Source organism: Arachis ipaensis, chromosome B2 (assembly GCF_059453495.1).
Source record: "Arachis ipaensis isolate K30076 ecotype BB chromosome B2, ASM5945349v1, whole genome shotgun sequence".
NCBI lineage: Eukaryota > Viridiplantae > Streptophyta > Magnoliopsida > Fabales > Fabaceae > Arachis > Arachis ipaensis.
In genome coordinates, this window is record NC_142437.1 from 8,408,773 (window position 1) to 8,428,683 (window position 19,911).

Below are 19,911 nucleotides of genomic sequence, written 5' to 3' on the forward strand. Positions count from 1 at the left end.
CACCAACAGAATTGCCTTGCAAAAAATGGTTTAAAAACCGGCCGAACCGGTGAACCAGGCAAATCGGGCCGGTTCTTGCAGGTACCGGTTTTCTCTCCTGATAATGAAATGACGCCGTTTTGCTCTTAAAAAAGGGTGAAAAACACGTGTTGAATTGACGAACTCAGCCAGCCACTTTACCATACCCTAATCCCTAATCTGCTAATCCAAGAACACTCCCACTCCCCGTCGAAGGACAACCGACCTGAATCGAAACCGACGCCGGAGCTAGGGCCACTCACCGTCGCGGGTCACTCCCCGTTGCGGGTCACTCAACGTCGTGGGCCACTCACCGTCGCGGGTCACTCACTGTCGCGGGTCACTCAACGTCGCGGGTCACTCACCATCGCGGGTAAGTTCTGGGTTTCTAGCATTGTTTTCATTTTTTGTTCTGGCCTTGTGTTCTTCAGATTTCAGTTCTTCTGTTCTTCTTTTTTTTTTTGTTTTTTATATGATTAATCAAATGTGAATAAATTTGTTGTATGTTGAATTTGAGAATAAATTTGATGTATGTTGACTTTGAGAATTCTGCTCTGTTTTGTTCTTTAATTTTTTATCTTTTCAATTCTACAATGTTCAATTTTTTTATTTCTTCAATTCTGCTCTGTTGAATGTCATATGAATTGTATGAACTATGAACTATGAATTGATATGTTGGTCTGGATTCTAGGTTGGTGGCATTCTAAATTTGGATGAAACAGTCACAAAATGATCAACAACAACAACATAATACTGGACAAGAATCTCAGACAGCTTCCTCTCGAGGAAAATCTGACCCGGCTTGGGAATATTTCACTGTGAAATATGATAAAAATCATAAGGCACAATATACGTGTATCTTTTGTTTGAATACTTATAATGGAGGGGGATATATAGGATGAAATATCATCTTGCAAAAATTCCTGGACAAATCAAAGTATGTAGCAAAGTAACTGAAGAAGTTGAACTTCAATTCAAAAGGATTCTGATGGAAAAAAAATAAGATGGAGAAAAGAAAATTTGAGGAGGAGGCTTATGGTGGGGAAGCACCTGCACAAGAGGCTGAATCGCCTAACCCTATACAAGCTGCTGTTCCTACAACAACGGGAGACAAAGGAAAGAGAAGAGCTATAGTAGCTACACAAATTGGAAGTTACTTTAAAGAAAGAACTACTCCAGGATCTCAACCGACTTTGAAAAGTGTTTTGGCTAGTAAAGAAATTGTGCACAAGGCTAAGCTGGGACTTGCCAAATGGATTGTTGATGCACGTATTCCTTTTAATGCAATTCAATCACCTTACTTTCAACCTGCATTGGATGGTGTTGCTGCAATTGGACCTGGTTTTAAGGGACCGTCATATGATGAAATGAGAGTTCATTTGCTGGCTGATCTTAAGAGAGAGTGTCAGTTGCTGGTTGAAAAGTATAGGAGTCATGGAAAAGCACCGGTTGTACACTGATGGTAGATGGGTGGACTGATCAAAGGCAACGAACTTTAATTAACTTTCTAGTTTATTGTCCTGCTGGTATGTCATTTGTTAAGACTGTTGATGCTTCTGATGTGATAAAAACTGCCAATCCATTGTTTAATTTGTTTGCTGATGTTATTGAGTGGGTTGGGCCTAGTAACATTGTGCATGTGGTCACTGATAATGCTGTTAATTATGTATCTGCTGGAAAACTTATTCATGAAAAATACCCAAATATATTTTGGTCTCCTTGTGCTGCTCATTGTATCAATCTTATTTTGAAAGATATTGCAAGTATTCCCCATATAGCTGACCTTGCTTCCCGTGCTTCAAAAGTGACTGTGTTTGTCTACAATCATATGATCTTATTGTCTTGGCTTAGAAAAAGAAAAAGCTGGACAGAAATTGTTAGACCAGGAGTCACACGTTTTGCCACTGTTTTCATTACTTTGAAAAGTATATATGATCACAAGGAAGATTTGCAGTCATTGATGGTAGACGAATATTTTGCTTCTCATAAGTTATCCAAAATTGCTAATGGAAAGATTGTTAGCTCAATTGTCTTGGACAGTAAGTTTTGGCAAGACTGTCTTACCACTGTGAAAATTGGTGGTCCTCTTATTAAGTTGTTGAGAATTGTTGATGCTGATGAAAACCCCTCTTTGGGAATCGTGTATGAAGGCATGCAAAGAGCAAAAAATGCTATCAAGACCATGTTTAGAAATCGGAAAGCTGCTTATACGCCATACACGAGTATCTTGAAAATGAGGTGGGATAAGCATTTGAAGCGTGATCTCCATGCGGCAGCGTACTTTTTAAATCCGGGCATTTTCTACAGTGAGGGTTTTGTTGAGAAGGCAAATGTTTTGAGATCTTTACTTGATTTGTTTGATGTTGAAACACTTTGTGATGACTCAGTTGCTGCAATGCAAGAGATATAGCTGTATCGAGATTGTAAAGAAAGTTTTGGGAGGGAAAGTGCTAAGAGAGCGGCATCAAGACTCGAACCTGGTAAGTTATTTGACTTATTTCATATCCAAGTTCAGTTTAATTTCAAAGTTTAATATGTTGGGTGATAATTGATAAACATTAAAAAATATTTTATTTTTATATCTACATAGGTGAATGGTGGAGGCTACACGATGGGAGTGCTCCTAATTTGCAAAAAATGGCAGTCCGTCTTCTTCATCAAACCTCTTCTTCATCTGGATGTGAGAGGAACTGGAACCTTTTTGAACAAATCCAAAGAGGAGGAACCGGTTAGAGCATCAAAGGCTAAGTGACATTATTTATGTCACCTATAACCTACGCCTTCAATCTAGGTTGCATCGAAAGAAGAGGAATTATGATCCAATTGACATTCAAAGCATTGACACAGTAGATTTTTGGGTAATGGCAGATGAGGATGATCTTGAATTTACTAATGGAGATGTTGAAGGCACTGAAAGTTTAATATACATTGATAATGCTATGCCTTCGTATCCTAATGGTGAGTGACATAGCAAACTTTGTTTCCTTCCATAAAGATACATGTCATTAACATTGATTTCTTATTGAGTTTTCTTTCTATTTTATTAGATGGTGGAGACATGGAAGTTGAAGTGGATATGCCTGATGTTGTAATTGAATCCTCAAATACTTCTTTAGATGGTATTTCTGAAGATGCTGGCTTTGGATTACCTGTTTATGATGGAGATATCGGAACACTTAATGATGATTATGACTTCTAATGAGTAGTGTCTCTGTTTAGTTGAAGTATTGCTTGTTGAATATTGTTTCTTTTGGTTGCAAAACATTGTGTTTGTCGTTTGTCATTTATGTGCATTTTGAATATTGTCATTTGAAGTTGTTTATGACCTTTTAATGATAAATTATGTATTGTTCATTTTGTGAAATTGTTAAATTTTGAATCTTATTAGTTTAAAAATTATTGAATTTAACTTTTTAAAATTATGTATTGAATTTTTTATAATTTCACTCTATATTTAATTAAATCGATTCAACCACGGTTGAACCATTGAACCATTGAACCAGTCACTTGATCGGTTCGATGACCGGTCCGGTTCTCGCAACCTTGCTCAAGATCAATATGTCCAGATTTTGAAGAAGTTAGAGAATTAAATATATTTTTATATCATTAGAAATTTAAAAGTCCGCAAACCAAAAAATCAATGATCGATTTATCCTTTTCTCTTATATTTAAATATTTTCTCCTTTAAATTGATAGTATTATCTGTTTTATCTTTTTGAATTAGTTTTTATTTTTTAAATAAAAGAAAAAACTTAACGAAAACAATGTATCCATAACTAACCTTTAAAAATCAAATAGAAAAAATGGTTGACTATTAATATATCTAATTTTTTTTGTGTTATCAAAATTTAAATCTAAATCTTTCTTGTCTTCATTTAAATTTTAGGAACTGGCAGAATCTATCTTTAGTTAAGAGTAATGTTACACATTTAAGTTTTTTTTTTTTATAAAACAAGTTCAATCAACTTAAACAATAAAACTTGAAATAATGCTAGTCATAATTAACTAATTTTTGTTATGTTAGACTAATTTAATTAGACTTGATTAATAAAAACCATAGTTATCTTCATGAGCTTCAAGTAGTCTTGTGTGCTATTTGCATGAATTCAAAACCATTCCAAGAGATTTTCATCAACCAAAACTGTAACTACTCATTCTGTGATGAATGCATTGCAAAATATATAGCTGCAAAGATTCAAGAGAATATATCAAATGTGAAGTGTCCTGAACCAAAATGCAGAGAAATATTGGAGCCTCGTAATTGCATGTCAATAATTCCAAAGGAGGTGTTTGAAAGATGGGAGAATGCACTTTGTGAGAATCTTGTTCTTGCAACATCAAAGAAATTCTATTGCTCTTTCAAGGATTGTTCAACAATGTTGGTGAATGATGATGGGAATGAAGTTGTGACTTGTTCTGAGTGTCCAAATTGTCATAGATTGTTTTGTGCACAGGGTAAAGTTGCATGGCATGGTGGAATGGAATGTGGTGAGTTTATGGGTTTGAATGAAAATGAAAGAGAGAAGGAAGATCTTATGGTGATGAATCTTGCAAAGGCTAATAAGAGATGGAGAAGGTGTTCTAAATGCAGAATCTATGTTGAAAAAAATTAGGGATGTTCACACATTTCTTGCAGGTTTGGTTTATTAATTTCTAATGAACAATTAATCGTTTTTTTTTGGCATAATCTTATAATGTTAATGTTACTCTTTTCTCAGTTTTATTTCTTTTAGTTATGTTTATGTTCAAAATTTGTTGATTGAGCATTCCTAATGAAAAATGATGGCGTTTGTTTTAAGAATAAGTGTAGGTAGTTAATTTTTTTAGTTAGTTAATGTTAATTATTTTATATGGTTAAATTATGTTTTAAACATTTTTTTAGAATTTATTCTTTAGTCTTAGGATATAAGATTTATAATTTATGATTTAGTCTAAAAAAATAAAATTTAAAATTAATATATACTTCATAAAAAAATGGCTATTCTTTAGATTTGAACTTAGCTCATGTTTGTTATAACATCATAATCTTATATTTTATACTTTGAACTTGACTAATTAACAATATAGTATCTAATTAGTACTACCTTTTTTATTTGAATTAACTTTAATGTGCAAATTACTCTAATTTTATTTTATTATATTTTGATTTAACTTTTTTAATTTCTTGTTTTGTAGGTGTGGCCATCGCTTCTGCTATGCTTGTGGAAAGCCATGGAATCAGTAATTCAGTACCATGGTTGTACATAAATAGATATCACTAGGAATTTTAATATTTTTCAATAACTTAAATTGCAAGTGGCAGATTTACTATTTTCATTAGTTAAAATTTGTTGTATAGTTATAATGCATGTTAATTTTGTTGTTAATTATGTTCGTTTAAGTACTTATGTTATCTGCTAATGAATTTTAGTTCAAATAACATAATTTTTTCATATTCATTAAAAAGTTGTGGGTTCGAGCTTTCCTATCTTTAGTTAAAAAAAAAAGTACTTATGTTAACAAGTCACAGAGCAGCAGCATGTTAAGCCCAACATCTCCGTCAAGAAGGAGATTCCTCACCATGATGATATGCCTTCTGTCAACAAAGTTTATGTAATTAATTAATTAACATAGTTTTTTCCCATTTAATTAAGATAATTAATTATGTGGTAATAATAATTATGTGTTAATTATATGATCTCATACGGTTAGATGATGAGGTTGTTGAAGGAAAAGTAATAGGGGGGAGGGGAAGCCAGACAGTTGCTTGATTCAGGTATCAAATTCTTCTTCTGATGAAAGAACACGATCCAGCACACCTCACGCCCAAGTTGGAATCAGGAATAATAGCAATGGAAAGAACGAGAGGGAAGACAGTCCAGATTCACAATCACAAGCTTGGGGTCCCGTTCCCAACAAGCTCCAGAAACCCAACCCCACCATGGACCAATCCTCTTCTGAAGCCACCATGAGAAAAGCCCGTGTTTCAGTCTGTGCTCCCTCAGAAGCTCCCATGGTATCTCCCTCTTCTTTATATGGATCGACTAATTAATTAACTTATCTGACTCAACCATAAATCACTGTATTTCTATCACGGTTTATATATTTTTGGAATTTGTAAAAAAAAAATCGCTGGAGGGTGTCGCAGTTTCTTTTGTATTGTATTTAAATGTAAATCGTTATATCTCTCTAGCAGTTTAAGCATGAACCTAATTCGGTGATCCTCTATCGCAGTTTTTATAATAATGTAAAAATTGTATTTGCGTATATAATCTTTAGATGTTATAATCCGGTAAAATTGAAATGCAAATACTTTATTTTAATAACTTATTCTTTTTATAAGTTAAAAAAAATTATTTATGAACATATTTAAATTAGTCTTAATTTAATTTTTAATTTTTTTTAAATCTTATGAGATAAATATTATATTTTTATTAAATTATACTTGTTTATTTAATTTATTTGATTGATACGGTATTTTAAAAATTGATAATGATATTTGTAACTAATTAAAAAGATATATTTATATTTAAATATTTTTTTTAAATTGATAATAATATGTTTTATCCTTTTGAACTGTTTTTATTTTTTATGAAACAATGTATCCATAATCATCCTTTAAAAATCAATTAAAAAACACGGTTGAGTATTAAGATATCTAATCTTTTTTTTTTTGTTATCTAAATCTCAATCTTTTTATCTTTATTTAAATTTCAGGAACCGTAGAATCTCTTATATCTTAAGATAGTAAACATGATTATAGATTTGTGTATATATATATATATATATATATATAACGTAACAATCACTTTTTATTCCTCACAATATTCCTTATCTGCGACAAAAGAGTGAGGTGACTACTCCACAAATCTGAGTTGATTTTTTTAATCACTTTTTTAATGTGAACTTTTTTCATTGGGATAACAACATAGTTGTCGGTTATGCTAAGTGTACGGTAGGTCGGGTACCGGACGACTCGGGTAGATACTTCGATTGATGAGAGGGGGTCTCGCCTGGTTCCGAGTTACTGGGTTGGAGTAACCGACGTTCCGAGCTCTTCGTGTTGAAAAAGGGGGGGGGGGATGGGGGTGTCACCTGCAAAGACACTCCAACGCTCTAGTCAGTCAAGTGTGCAGGTGAATGATGTGAGAATGGTATGTGACGTACCTTATGGGAGGGGTAGGACCCTCCCCATATATACCATGTCAGAGGTGGGTCCCACAAGGGCAGGCCCAACTTCCTCGAAGCTTCCTTTGCACAGCTGTAACAGAGCTGTCAGGGACGCGTGTCCGGGTCGGGTGGTCCTCGGGTCGGGCCGGCCCGTAAATGGTCTGGGCCAGGCCGTAACAGTGCCCCAACGCGCCAGCAATGATCGTGAGGACTATTGGTAGCGTGTTATGCCCTCTTTGAGTGTTGTCGCTAGATCGGCTACTCGTGGAGAGGACGTGTCTCTTACGCATGTGTCTGTTCGCTACTGGGGATAACCGCTCGTCACCTCGTTCTTCGTGCCGAGCATTTAATGCTCATAATGGGTTGTTTCAAACCCTGCGAGTAAAGACTCTTTTACCCCCTTCCTTTCGCGCTTCTAAGCAGTTTCTTAATCCCCTGATCAGTTTCACACCCGATTTTCATTCCATTTCCTTGCTCATCTTTATTTCATCCCCTTGCTTTCTCCTTCTCTCTCGTTGAATTTTTCACTTTAATACCCGCATTTCTGAGCATTCATCCCTTCCTGCTTTCTTCTCAGCCATCACAATCAATCAGGTAAACATTCTTCTCCTTTTTCTCTTCTCTCTGCTTTATGTTTGTTTTATCTTTATTGTTAGTTCTTTTGTATGCATGTTGCTTGTTTGATTTGCATGCTAGATGACCTTAGTGTTAAGTAGGTGCGTTAGGGGGGTTACTATTCCAGGGCTTTAACTTTTTAGGCTTTTGCTTGGATTCTGCCTTATCCATGCCAGATCTTAGTTATTGTATAGGCTAAATGTAGTTTCTGGGCTTTTTCCGAACTCCCGACCTCATAGACTAACCGAGTGGTACCCCTATTATAGGTATGCCTCGCGTCGTCTCACGGGCTTCCACCTTCGACGCGGGTTACGACCCGTACGCTTGGGTGACTTCTGACGTAAAGGACTCCCCGAACCAGATGGGAGAGGAGGAGCTTACCGAGTTTCGCCAAGCCGAGTACTTGTGCGGCGGGACTGACGAGGAGGCCAACTACGACGTGTTTGTTCCTGCCCCCAACAAACGACTATATGAGCTTAATTTCCATTCTCCCCGGGTTGCCGATTGGATTTGGTTCTATAAATATATGTTCACCCAAGTAGGGGTTCGTATTCCATTTTCTGCTTTTCAAATGGCGCTCCTTAACCAGATCTCCGTGGTGCTGTCGCAGCTGCATCCGAACAGTTAGGCTTCCATCCGCCGTTTCGAGATGGTGTGTGAATATTTAGAGTTGCCGGTGTCCGTCGACGTTTTCCTTTCTTTCTTCAACCTTACGAATCCTTCCAAGGAGGGGAAAGTGAGGAAAGGGTTCATGTCTTTCCGATCTGCCCAGGGTCGGAGGATCTTCGGCTTGTTCGAGGACTCTTATCATGGGTTTAAGGACAAGTATTTCAAGGTGCGTCCAGTCAAAGGTCGCCATCCTTTCTGGTTGTCGTTGGAGGGGGAACGCCTCATCTCGACGTATTGGAGTTTCGAGGCGGGGTCCAACACCTTTATCAAGGTGACTTACAAGGAGATGTCCGCTGTGGACAGAAAGATTGCCGACTTGTTGTTGGCCGTTTTTGGGAGGAATCATGTGAATCCCCACCTCCTAATGGGTGACCGGGAGGTCACTAGAAATTATATTTGTGAGTAGTTTTGACTTGTATTTCTTGCATCATTGTTGCTTCGATTGGTTATGCCGATTTCACGACTAACTTGTTTACTTATTTGTTGCAGTGGAGATGTCTGCTTCAGTGACAGGGCTTGAGGGTTTGTTCAAGACTTTCTTGGCGGACAGCGATGAGGAGAAGGCTGACGAGAAGGCTGATGGGAAGCCGGAGAACCCTCCTGAGGACAAGAAGGATCAGGCGGTGCCTTCACCTCGTGACACCGAGATGTCAGACAGAAATTCTGACAGGACGCGTGTTTCTCCTGTTTGCGAGGAGACGGCCCGCATCGGGCATTCGTCTTCCACTCAACAAGAGGATGATGACTTGAAGATTATCCCCACCCCCAAAAGGCAGAGGGCATCCTCCAGCCCTGAAGGAGCTCTCACCGTGATGGAGAGGAACTTCGACGCTGGGGCCTTCATAGACTCCCAGTTGCTCCCTGGCATGGAGGATCACTTCCTTGGCACTGGGCTTGCGGGGCAGGCGAGATGGATGTACCGTACCCTTCTCCGTGGTGCTGCGATAACTCGGAAGGCCGAGTTCAAGCTGTCGGGGATGCAGTCGCTGTGCAGGAAGCTCGAATTTGTTGCCAAGGCCAATAATGAATTCAAGACTCAAGTTGAAACGCTTCGGGAGTAGTTGTCCAAGACGGGGGAGAAGCTTAAGGCTGCCGAGGAGAAAACTACGTCTGTTGAGGAGAAATTGAAGACCTCTGATGCCACCATGTCCCGTCTAACCGAGCGGGAGATGACTTTAGAGAGCCAGCTCAATGCCACGCAAGGTCGGGTGGTCACTTTGGAGAAGGAACGCGATGCGGCCGTCTCGTCGGCTAAGGCTGCTCAAGCTGAGGCCGAGGAGCTTAAGAAGAAGCATAAATAGACCGTGAAACAGGAAAAAAGCGCGATCTTCATGACTGAAGAGGCTCTCAAAGCCTAGGTGAAGATCGTGGCTCCTGATTTCGACACGTTGGCAATTGGGGTCTTTTAAACAATCAAGGATGGCAAGATTGTCGACATGCCCAAAATGTGATCTTTTTGTACTTTTGTATGGATCTGTGATTATGTTGTAGAACTTTGTGGAACTTACTTTTGTTATACTTTAATAGTCACTTGGTGGGCTTGTGGTTATCATCTTTCTCTGCTTATCTGGTAGCATTTTCATTTTGTTTTGTTACCGTTTTGTCGGTGTAGGCTTGTCGCTCGTGTTCGTTTACCGTTATGTTGGTAACTCGGCGAAGCCAAGTCGTGGCTTTGCTATTGCTGTATCCATTTGTTATGGCTTTAATTTAGTTGGCTCCCAGGTTGATCAGTCCCGGGGCACCGTATCGTTGTCCCGTTTACCATGCGTTATAAGGAACATGTTGTCGTGGGACGCATAAATGGCCGAAAGTAAATGAGAGGGTAATTTCAACAAGTAAAACATTAATCGATAACTAAACAAGTCTATTGTCATAATGAGTACTTAACAAAAGTAAATCACTGAGCTCATCAGATCGCCTGATCGGCGTGGTTGAGCTAGGAATAGAATCTTCTCAAGTTACCTACATTCTATGTTCTCGGGACCTCTTTACCATCGAGCTTCTCCAATTTGTAGGCGCCCTTGCCAATCACCTCTTTGACTTTGTAGGGGCCTTCCCAGTTTGCCGCCAGCTTACCTTCTCCCTGAGTCGGTAACCCGATATCGTTGCGCCGCAGGACGAGGTCGTTTTGTTGAAATTCCCTTTTGAGCACTTTGGTGTTGTAGCGCAGGGCCATTCTTTGCTTTAGTGCTATTTCTGACAAATGGGCTATCTCCCTAGCCTCATCTGCTAGGTCCTTTTCTACCGCTTCCTCTACTCCCTTCAGGAGTAACCGTGCTCGGCTCGCCAATCTCTACAGGTATTATTGCATCCACCCCGTACGTCAGGCGGAAAGGAGTTTCTCTTGTGGACGACTGCTTGGTTGTTCGATAAGAACAGAGAACCGATGCGAGTTTGTTGACCCATGCACCTTTTTTGTTATCCAGCCGCTTCTTGAGGCCCAGTAAGACGACCTTGTTTGTAGCCTCGACTTGACCGTTCGTCTGGGGATGCTCTACGGAGGAAAACTTCTGCTTTATGCCCAGGCCGGTGAGGAATTCCGCGAACTTCTTGTCAGCAAACTGTGTCCCGTTATCAGAGATAACATCTTCCGAGTTGCCGAATCGAGTTATCACCTGCCTCCACATAAACTTTTGACAATTGGCTGAGGATATGCTGGCCAGTGGTTCAGCCTCTATCCACTTGGTGTAGTAGTCGATAGCAACTATGAGGTATTTGACTTGCTCCGGGCTAACCGGGAAAAGTCCTAGTAGGTCGACTCCCTACTATGCGAAAGGTCAGGAGGACGTCAATAGGCTTAGCTCGGTTGCCGGCGCTTTGTAGAAGTTGGCGTTCTCTTGGCACTTGACGCATTTCCTTACGAATTCTTTGGAGTCCATCATCATCGATGGCCAGTAATATCCAGCTCGGATGAGCTTTTTGCTAGGGCTTTGCCCCCGATGTGGTGACCACAACATCCCTCGTGGACCTCTCTGAGTACGTAGTCTGTTTGATCGGGATGCAGGCACTTCAGTAAGGGCTGACTGAGCCCTTTTTTAAACAGTTGACCTTGTATGATTGCATATTTGGCTGCCTCCCTTCTCAACGCCTTGGCTGCCTTCTCGTCGTCGGGGAGTTTGTCGTTTTCTAGGAAATCAGTGATGGGGTCCATCCAGAAGGGGCCTATCTTTGTCAAGTGGAGGACAACCGTTGGTTCTTTTATCATGCCTTGAATGAGGGACCGGTTGCCGACTCCCGGTTTCGTGCTTGCTAGCTTGGATAGGAGGTCTGCCCGTGTGTTCCTTTCCCTTGGAACGTGTTGGACCGCGACCTCCTCGAATTGTTTGCTCAGCTCTCTGACCTTCTCCAAGTACTTCTGCAACAGCGAGTCTCTCGCTTGGTAGCTTCCATTTACTTGCGAGGTGACGACCTGTGAGTCACTGCACCGTTCCAGCCTCGTAGCCCCGACTTCCGGAGCTAAGATCAAGCCGCCCAGGAGGGCTTCGTACTCCGCTTGGTTGTTTGATACGGAAAACTCGAACTTGATTGATTGTTCGTATATGACCCCAGCAGGGCTTTCCAGGAAGATCCCGGCACCTCCGAATGTTTGGTTGGAGGCCCCGTCCACATGGAGCCTCCACCGTATGCCCGCCTCCTCAGTTGGGTCCCCCGTTACTTCTACCAAGAAATCTGCCATTGCTTGTACCTTAATCGCATGTCGGGGCTCATATCGCAAATCGTACTGAGATAACTCGATGGCCCAAGTCATCATTCTTCCCGCTAAGTCAGGTTTTTGGAGCACTTGGCGAATTCCTTGGTTTGTTCTCACGACCATTTGGTGACCTTGGAAGTATTGCCGTAGTCTTCGAGAAGAGGTTAGCAGTGCCAGAGCCAGCTTCTCCAATTTGCTGTATCTTAGTTCTGCTCCTTGCAATGCTCTACTCACGAAGTAAATTGGTTGTTGAACCTTCCCTTCTTCCCGTACCAGGACTGCCGCCATCGCTTCCTCCGTTATGGCCAGGTACAGATAGAGCGGTTCTCCGGCTTTGGGCTTCCCGAGCATGGGTGATGTTGCGAGGATCTCTTTGAAATGCTTAAATGCTTCCTCACACGCTAGGGTCCATTCAAACACTATCCCTTTTTTCATAAGGTTGAAAAATGGCAGCATCCTAGCAGCCGACGCTCCAAGGAAGTGGGATAAGGCGGTGAGTCTACCTGACAGCCTCTGAACGTCCTTGTCACAGCCCGGACTTTTCATTTAGAGTATTGCTTGGCACTTTTCCAGGTTGGCTTCGACCCCCCCCTTTGGGTTATGATGAACCCTAGGAACTTTCCTGCTTCCATGGCAAAGGCACATTTGAGTGGGTTGAGCCTCATGCCGTGTTGTTGGAGGGAGGCGAACACATTCCCCACGTCGCTTATGAGGTCCTCAGGTCAGCGAGGATATTATCTACATACACCTCCACCGTTTTTCCTATGAGGTCATTAAATATCTTGTTCATTAGCCTTTGGAACGTTGCCCCAGCGTTCTTCAGGCTGAATGGCATTACCTTGTAGCAATATATCCCTCCCGGCATTATGAACGCTGTTTTCTCTTCGTCGGGCCGGTGCATCGGTATTTGATTATAGCCAGAGTAAGCATCCATAAAACTTAGGTACCGATATTCCGCCGGTGCGTCGACGAGTGCATCAATGTTGGGTAGGGGGTAGTAATCCTTGGGGCATGCTTTGTTGAGGTCAGAGTAATCCACACACATCCTCCATTTACCATTGTGCTTTTTCACTAGAACTACATTCGACAGTCATGTCGAGTAGTCGAGTTCTCGAATAAATCCTGCTTCGAGGAGGCTAGCCGTCTGCCTGGCCTCCTCTTCTACTCGCTCTTGCGACATTTTCCTTGTCCTTTGAGCTACCGGTTTGGCCTCGGCCATCACGGCCAAGTTATGTGACATGAGTTAGGGGTCTATCCCCGGCATGTCGACTGGCGTCCATGCAGATAGGTCGCCGTTAGCCCTGATCATTTCCATTAGAGGTCCCTTTAGGTCATGTGGGAGGTTTCTGTTTATGTAGGTGAACTTCTCCTCAGTGTCCCCGACTTTGAACCTCTCTAAGTTTCCTTCCGGTTTGGGTCTCGGCTTGTCGCTGACTCTGGCGTCCAAGTCGGCAAGCAACACCCCCAATGCCTTTTTAGATTTCTTCCTTAAGGAGAGGCTGGCATTGTCGCAAGCGACTGCCGTTTCCAAGTCTCCTTTTATGGATCCCACGGATCCGTCGTCAGCTGTGAACTTCATTATCAACATCTTTGTGCTGATCACTGCTCCGAGGTCGTTGATAGTCTTCCTCCCTAGGATGACGTTGTAGGCCGTGGAGTCTCGTAGAACTACGAACTCGGCCATTACCGACCTTTGCCCTTATCCTGATCCTACAGATATTGGTAGGGGGATTATCCCATCTGGCTTGATGAAGTGGTCGCTCAAATCTACCACACCGTGCTGGTGCATCTTTAAATCGGCATCCTGTAGGCCCAAGGCGTCGAACACGTTGCGAAACATGATATTCGAGTCAGCCCCGGTGTCCACGAGGATCCGTTTGATGAGGCCGGTTCCCACTCTGGCCGTGATGACCACGGGCAGGTTTTTCGCGGCCTCATCAATCCATTGGTCCTCTGGACCGAATGAGATAGATGGGAGCCTTTTGGAGCTTCGCACAGAGGATGAGGAAACCGCCAGGACCTTGGCGTCTTTCTTGTGTGCCGACCTCGACCTTGGAGGTGCGTCTCTTGCCGTTACCACGTTCACTATGGTAAGGCCGTGTTCGTTGTCCTCCGGCTCGTGACATCGCTTTGCTACATGGGTCTTGTCCTCTCCATCACGGTCGCGATCTCGCCTCCTTGGCTCCCTGATGAGATGGGAGAATTCGGCCAGTTTCCCGTCCCGGATCGCTTGTTCTAGTGCGTCCTTCAGGTCGAAGCAATCCTGTGTCTTGTGTCCATAGCCTTTGTGATAATCACAATAGAGGCTCTTGTTTCCCCCGGTTCGGTCCTTCAGAGGTCGGGGCTTCGACAAAATTCCCTTCTCTGCTATCTCTTGATAAACTTCTATCATGGGGACAGTGAGGGGGGTATAATTGGTGAATTTCCCGACTCGAGGAAACGGCCTGAGTGTCTTGCTCGGACCGCCGTCTTTGGCGTGTTCCTTCTGTCTTTCTCCACTTTCGTGCTGCCGGGTTTGATTGTAGGAGGGCTGCCGTTTGTTGGCGGCCACGACCTGGCTGACTTTTTCATCGTTAATGTATTCCCTGGCTACACTTTGGATCTCCTGCATTGTCCACACCGGCTTCGTGGTGAGGTGCTTTCTGAAGTCCTCGTTTAGAAGTCCATTCGTCAGGCATAGGCTAGCAACCAAATCAGTCAGCCCGTCGATCTCCAAGCACTCGTCGTTGAACCGGTCTAGATATTTCATGGTCGGTTCGCCGGACCTCTGCGTCACCCCGAGCAGATTGATCGGGTGCTTTGCCTTTACGATTCTGGTAGTAAATTGGGCTAGGAAGGCGTGGCTAATATCCGAAAACCTGGCCACCGATCCCTGCGGAAGGCTGTTAAACCATCGTATTGCAGGTCCCGCGAGAGTGATAAGGAAAGCGTGGTACCTTACCTCATCTCCCACTCCCTCCAGGTTCATCCTGGCCTCGAAGGCGGTAAGGTGCTCCTGCGGGTCTTGGGTTCCGTCGTACCTCATGTCCGTCGGCTTGTCAAAGTGTTTTGGCAGTCAGACTTCGAGGATGGAACGATGAAATGGGGTTGCGCCCATTATCACTGGTCCCTGCGTTCTTCTTGTTCTTCCCTCGCCGTCTTCCCGTCGACCGTCTTCCCGGTCTCGATCTGTGGTGCGTCTCCTTTCGCACCTGGTGTAGATGATGGGGTCGTGGCGTCTTCTTGGGCGTCCTTCCTCCCTGGCGCTCTCGGGCTCAGATCATGGGCTAGCTGTTCGCCGGGAGTGGCTTCTCGGAGGGGAACGGGAGTAGCTTGATTTGGGAGTTTGTTGGCGATGTTCCCGATCTTGCAGCCGGCGCTCCAGGTCCTGCATCCTGTGATGCAGTTCCTGCATTATTCTGGCGGTGTTATCGCCAGTTCCCTCGAAGGGGCGCCTTTCTTGAGATCGTGAGGTTCATCGTGGAGGAGACCTCGTGCGCTCCCGGGAGGAAGCCACAGAGGCTTCCCCTCTGCGCTCGGTCTCGCGGCCTATTCCTCCTGGGTCCAATACAACGTCCATTCAGGCGTTCCCCACAGACGGCGCCAATGTACGGTAGGTCGGGTACCGGACGACTCGGGTAGATACTTCGATTGATGAGAGGGAGTCTTGCCTGGTTGACTGGTTCCGGGTTACTGGGTTGGAGTAATCGACGTTCCGAGCTCTTTGTGTTGAAAAAGGGGGGGGTGTCACCTGTAAAGACACTCCGACGCTCTAGTCAGTCAAGTGTGCAGGTGAATGATGTGAGAATGGTATATGACATACCTTGGGGGAGGGGTAGGACCCTCCCCATATATACCATGTTAGAGGTGGATCCTACAAGGGCAGGCCCACCTTCCTCGAAGCTTCCTTTGCACAGCTGTAGAAGAGCTGTCAGGGACGCGTGTCCGAGTCGGTGACTGAGCGCCTCACTCCCGACCGTTCGGATCGGGTGGTCCTCGGGTCGGGCCGGCCCGCAAATGGTTTGGCCAGGCGTAACACTAAGTATACGCCAAAATCAGTTACCAAAGTCAGGAAGTAAAATCAAACACCAGTATAAAATACATGTTAAAATATAAATATACATTGAAAATAAATAAAATAAATCAAATCACACGTATTTATACATAGATACATTAGCGGCTAATTTTAGTGTACAAATCTCTTATTTTATTAATTAGAATTTAATTAATTAGTTATCCAAAATTTACTTCTCATAAGTTATCCAAAATTGCTAAGGAAAAGATTGTTAGCTCAATTGTCTTGGACAGTAAGTTTTGGCAAGACTGTCTTACCACTGTGAAAATTGTTGGTCCTCTTATTAAGTTGTTGAGACTTGTTGATGCTGATGAAAAACCCTCTTTGGGAATCGTGTATGAAGGCATGCAAAGAGCAAAAAATGCTATCAAGACCATGTTCAGAAATCGGAAAGCTGCTGATACGCCATACACGAGTATCTTGAAAATGAGGTGGGATAAGCATTTAAAGCGTGATCTCCATGCGACAGCGTACTTTTTAAATCCGGGCATTTTCTACAGTGAAGGTTTTGTTGAGAAGGCAAATGTTTTGGATCTTTACTTGATTTGCTTGATGTTGAAACACTTTGTGATGACTCAGTTGCTGCAATGCAAGAGATACAACTGTATCGAGATTGTAAAGAAAGTTTTGGGAGGGAAAGTGCTAAGAGAGCGGAATCAAGACTCGAACCTGGTAAGTTATTTGACTTATTTCATATCAAAGTTCAGTTTAGTTTCAAAGTTTAATATGTTGGGTGATAATTGATAAACATTAAAAAGTATTTTATTTTTATATCTACGTAGGTGAATGGTGGAGGCTACACGGTGGGAGTGCTCCTAATTTGCAAAAAATGGCAGTCCGTCTTCTTCATCAAACCTCTTCTTCATCTGGATGTGAGAGGAACTGGAGCCTTTTTCAACAAATCCAAAGAGGAGGAACCGATTAGAGCATCAAAGGCTAAGTGACATTATTTATGTCACCTATAACCTACGCCTTCAATCTAGGTTGCATCGAAAGAAGAGGAATTATGATCCAATTGACATTCAAAGCATTGACACAATAGATTTTTGGGTAATGGCAAATGAGGATGATCCTGAATTTACTAATGGAGATGTTGAAGGCATTGAAAGTTTAATATACACTGATAATGCTATGCCTTCGTATCCTAATGGTGAGTGACATAGCAAACTTTGTTTCCTTCCATAAAGATACATGTCATTAACATTGATTTCTTATTGAGTTTTCTTTCTATTTTATTAGATGGTGGAGACATTGAAGTTGAAGTGGATATGCCTGATGTTGTAATTGAATCCTCAAATACTTCTTTTGATGGTATTTCTGAAGATGCTAGCTTTGGATTACCTGTTTATGATGGAGATATCGGAACACTTAATGATGATTATGACTTCTAATGAGTAGTGTCTTTGTTTAGTTGAAGTATTGCTTGTTGAATATTGTTTCTTTTGGTTGCAAAACATTGTGTTTGTCGTTTGTCATTTATGTGTGTTTTGAATATTGTCATTTGAAGTTGTTTATGACATTTTAATGATAAATTATGTATTGTTCATTTTGTGAAATTGTTAAATTTTTGAATCTTATTAGTTTAAAAATTATTGAATTTAACTTTTTAAAATTATGTATTGAATTTTTTATAATTTCACTCTATATTTAATTAAATCGGTTCAACCACAGTTGAACCATTGAACTATTGAACCAGTCACTTGACCGGTTCGATAACCGGTCCGGTTCTCGCAACCTTGCTCAAGATCAATATGTCCAGATTTTGAAGAAGTTAGAGACTTAAATATATTTTTATATCATTAAAAATTTAAAAGTCCGCAAACCAAAAAATCAATGATCGATTTATCCTTTTCTCTTATATTTAAATATTTTCTCCTTTAAATTGATAGTATTATCTGTTTTATCTTTTTGAATTAGTTTTTATTTTTTAAATAAAAGAAAAAACTTAACGGAAACAATGTATCCATAACTAACCTTTAAAAATCAGATAGAAAACATGGTTGACTATTAATATATCTAATTTTTTTTTGTGTTATCAAAATTTAAATCTAAATCTTTCTTGTCTTCATTTAAATTTTAGGAACTGGCAGAATCTATCTTTAGTTAAGAGTAATGTTACACATTTAAGTTTTTTTTATAAAACAAGTTCAATCAACTTAAACAATAAAACTTGAAATAATGCTAGTCATAATTAACTGATTTTTGTTATGTTAGACTAATTTAATTAGACTTAATTAATAAAAACTATAGTTATCTTCATGATCTTCAAGTAGTCTTGTGTGCTATTTGCATGGATTCAAAACCATTCCAAGAGATTTTCATCAACCAAAACTGTAACCACTCATTCTGTGATGAATGCATTGCAAAATATGTAGCTGCAAAGATTCAAGAGAATATATCAAATGTGAAGTGTCCTGAACCAAAATGCAGAGGAATATTGGAGCCTCAGAATTGCATGTCAATAATTCCAAAGGAGGTGTTTGAAAGATGGGAGAATGCACTTTGTGAGAATCTTGTTCTTGCAACATCAAAGAAATTCTATTGCTCTTTCAAGGATTGTTCAACAATGTTGGTGAATGATGATGGGAATAAAGTTGTGACTTGTTCTGAGTGTCCAAATTGTCATAGATTGTTTTGTGCACAGGGTAAAGTTGCATGGCATGGTGGGATGGAATGTGGTGAGTTTATGGGTTTGAATGAAAATGAAAGAGAGAAGGAAGATCTTATGGTGATGAATCTTGCAAAGGCTAATAAGAGATGGAGAAGGTGTTCTAAATGCAGAATCTATGTTGAAAAAAAATCAGGGATGTTCACACATTTCTTGCAGGTTTGGTTTATTAATTTCTAATGAACAATTAATCGTTTTTTTTTGGCACAATCTTATAATGTTAATGTTACTCTTTTCTCAGTTCTATTTCTTTTAGTTACGTTTATGTTCAAAATTTGTTGATTGAGCATTCCTAATGAAAAATAATGGCGTTTGTTTTAAGAATAAGTGTAAGAAGTTAATTTTTTTAGTTAGTTAATGTTAATTATTTTATATGGTTAAATTATGTTTTAAACATTTTTTTAGAATTTATTCTTTAGTCTTAGGATATAAGATTTATAATTTATGATTTAGTCTAAAAAAATAAAATTTAAAGTTAATATATAATTCATAAAAAAATGGCTATTCTTTAGATTTGAACTTAGCTCATGTTTGTTATAACATCATAATCTTATATTTTATACTTTGAACTTGACTAATTAACAATATAGTTTCTAATTAGTACTATCTTTTTTATTTGAATTAACTTTAATTTGCAAATTACTCTAATTTTATTTTATTACATTTTGATTTAATTTTTTTAATTTCTTGTTTTGTAGGTGTGGCCATCGCTTCTGCTATGCTTGTGGAAAGCCATGGAATCAGTAATTCAGTACCATGGTTGTACATAAATAGATATCACTAGGAATTTTAATATTTTTCAATAACTTAAATTGCAAGTGGCAGATTTACTATTTTCATTAGTTAAAATTTGTTGTATAATTATAATGCATGCTAATTTTATTGTTAATTATGTTCGTTTTAAGTACTTATGTTATCTGCTAATAAATTTTAGTTCAAATGACATAATTTTTTCATATTCATTAAGAAGTTGTGGGTTCGAGTCTTCCTATCTTTAGTTAAAAAAAAAGTACTTATGTTAACAAGGCACAGAGCAGCAGCATGTTA

General features: G+C 40.6%; 1 protein-coding gene and 3 pseudogenes across 1 annotated transcript; 3 read left to right on the top strand and 1 right to left on the bottom strand.

Moving 5' to 3' along the window:
• Positions 1 to 1,022: 1,022 nt before the first annotated feature.
• LOC148572962 (uncharacterized) lies at positions 1,023 to 2,428 on the top strand (annotated as a pseudogene).
• Positions 2,429 to 2,879: 451 nt separating this feature from the next.
• Positions 2,880 to 5,242, top strand: LOC148572963 (E3 ubiquitin-protein ligase RSL1-like; annotated as a pseudogene).
• An 8,599-nt stretch (positions 5,243 to 13,841) lies between these two features.
• On the bottom strand, positions 13,842 to 15,167 carry LOC148572964 (uncharacterized). The gene is made up of 2 exons (XM_088505600.1): positions 14,832 to 15,167; positions 13,842 to 14,747 (listed from the first exon to the last, which is right to left on the bottom strand). Exons 1-2 carry the CDS (start codon positions 15,165 to 15,167, stop codon positions 13,842 to 13,844), a joined length of 1,242 nt encoding a protein of 413 aa, XP_088361726.1.
• Positions 15,168 to 17,249: 2,082 nt separating this feature from the next.
• On the top strand, positions 17,250 to 19,611 carry LOC148572965 (E3 ubiquitin-protein ligase RSL1-like; annotated as a pseudogene).
• The last annotated feature ends 300 nt before the right edge of the window (positions 19,612 to 19,911 follow it).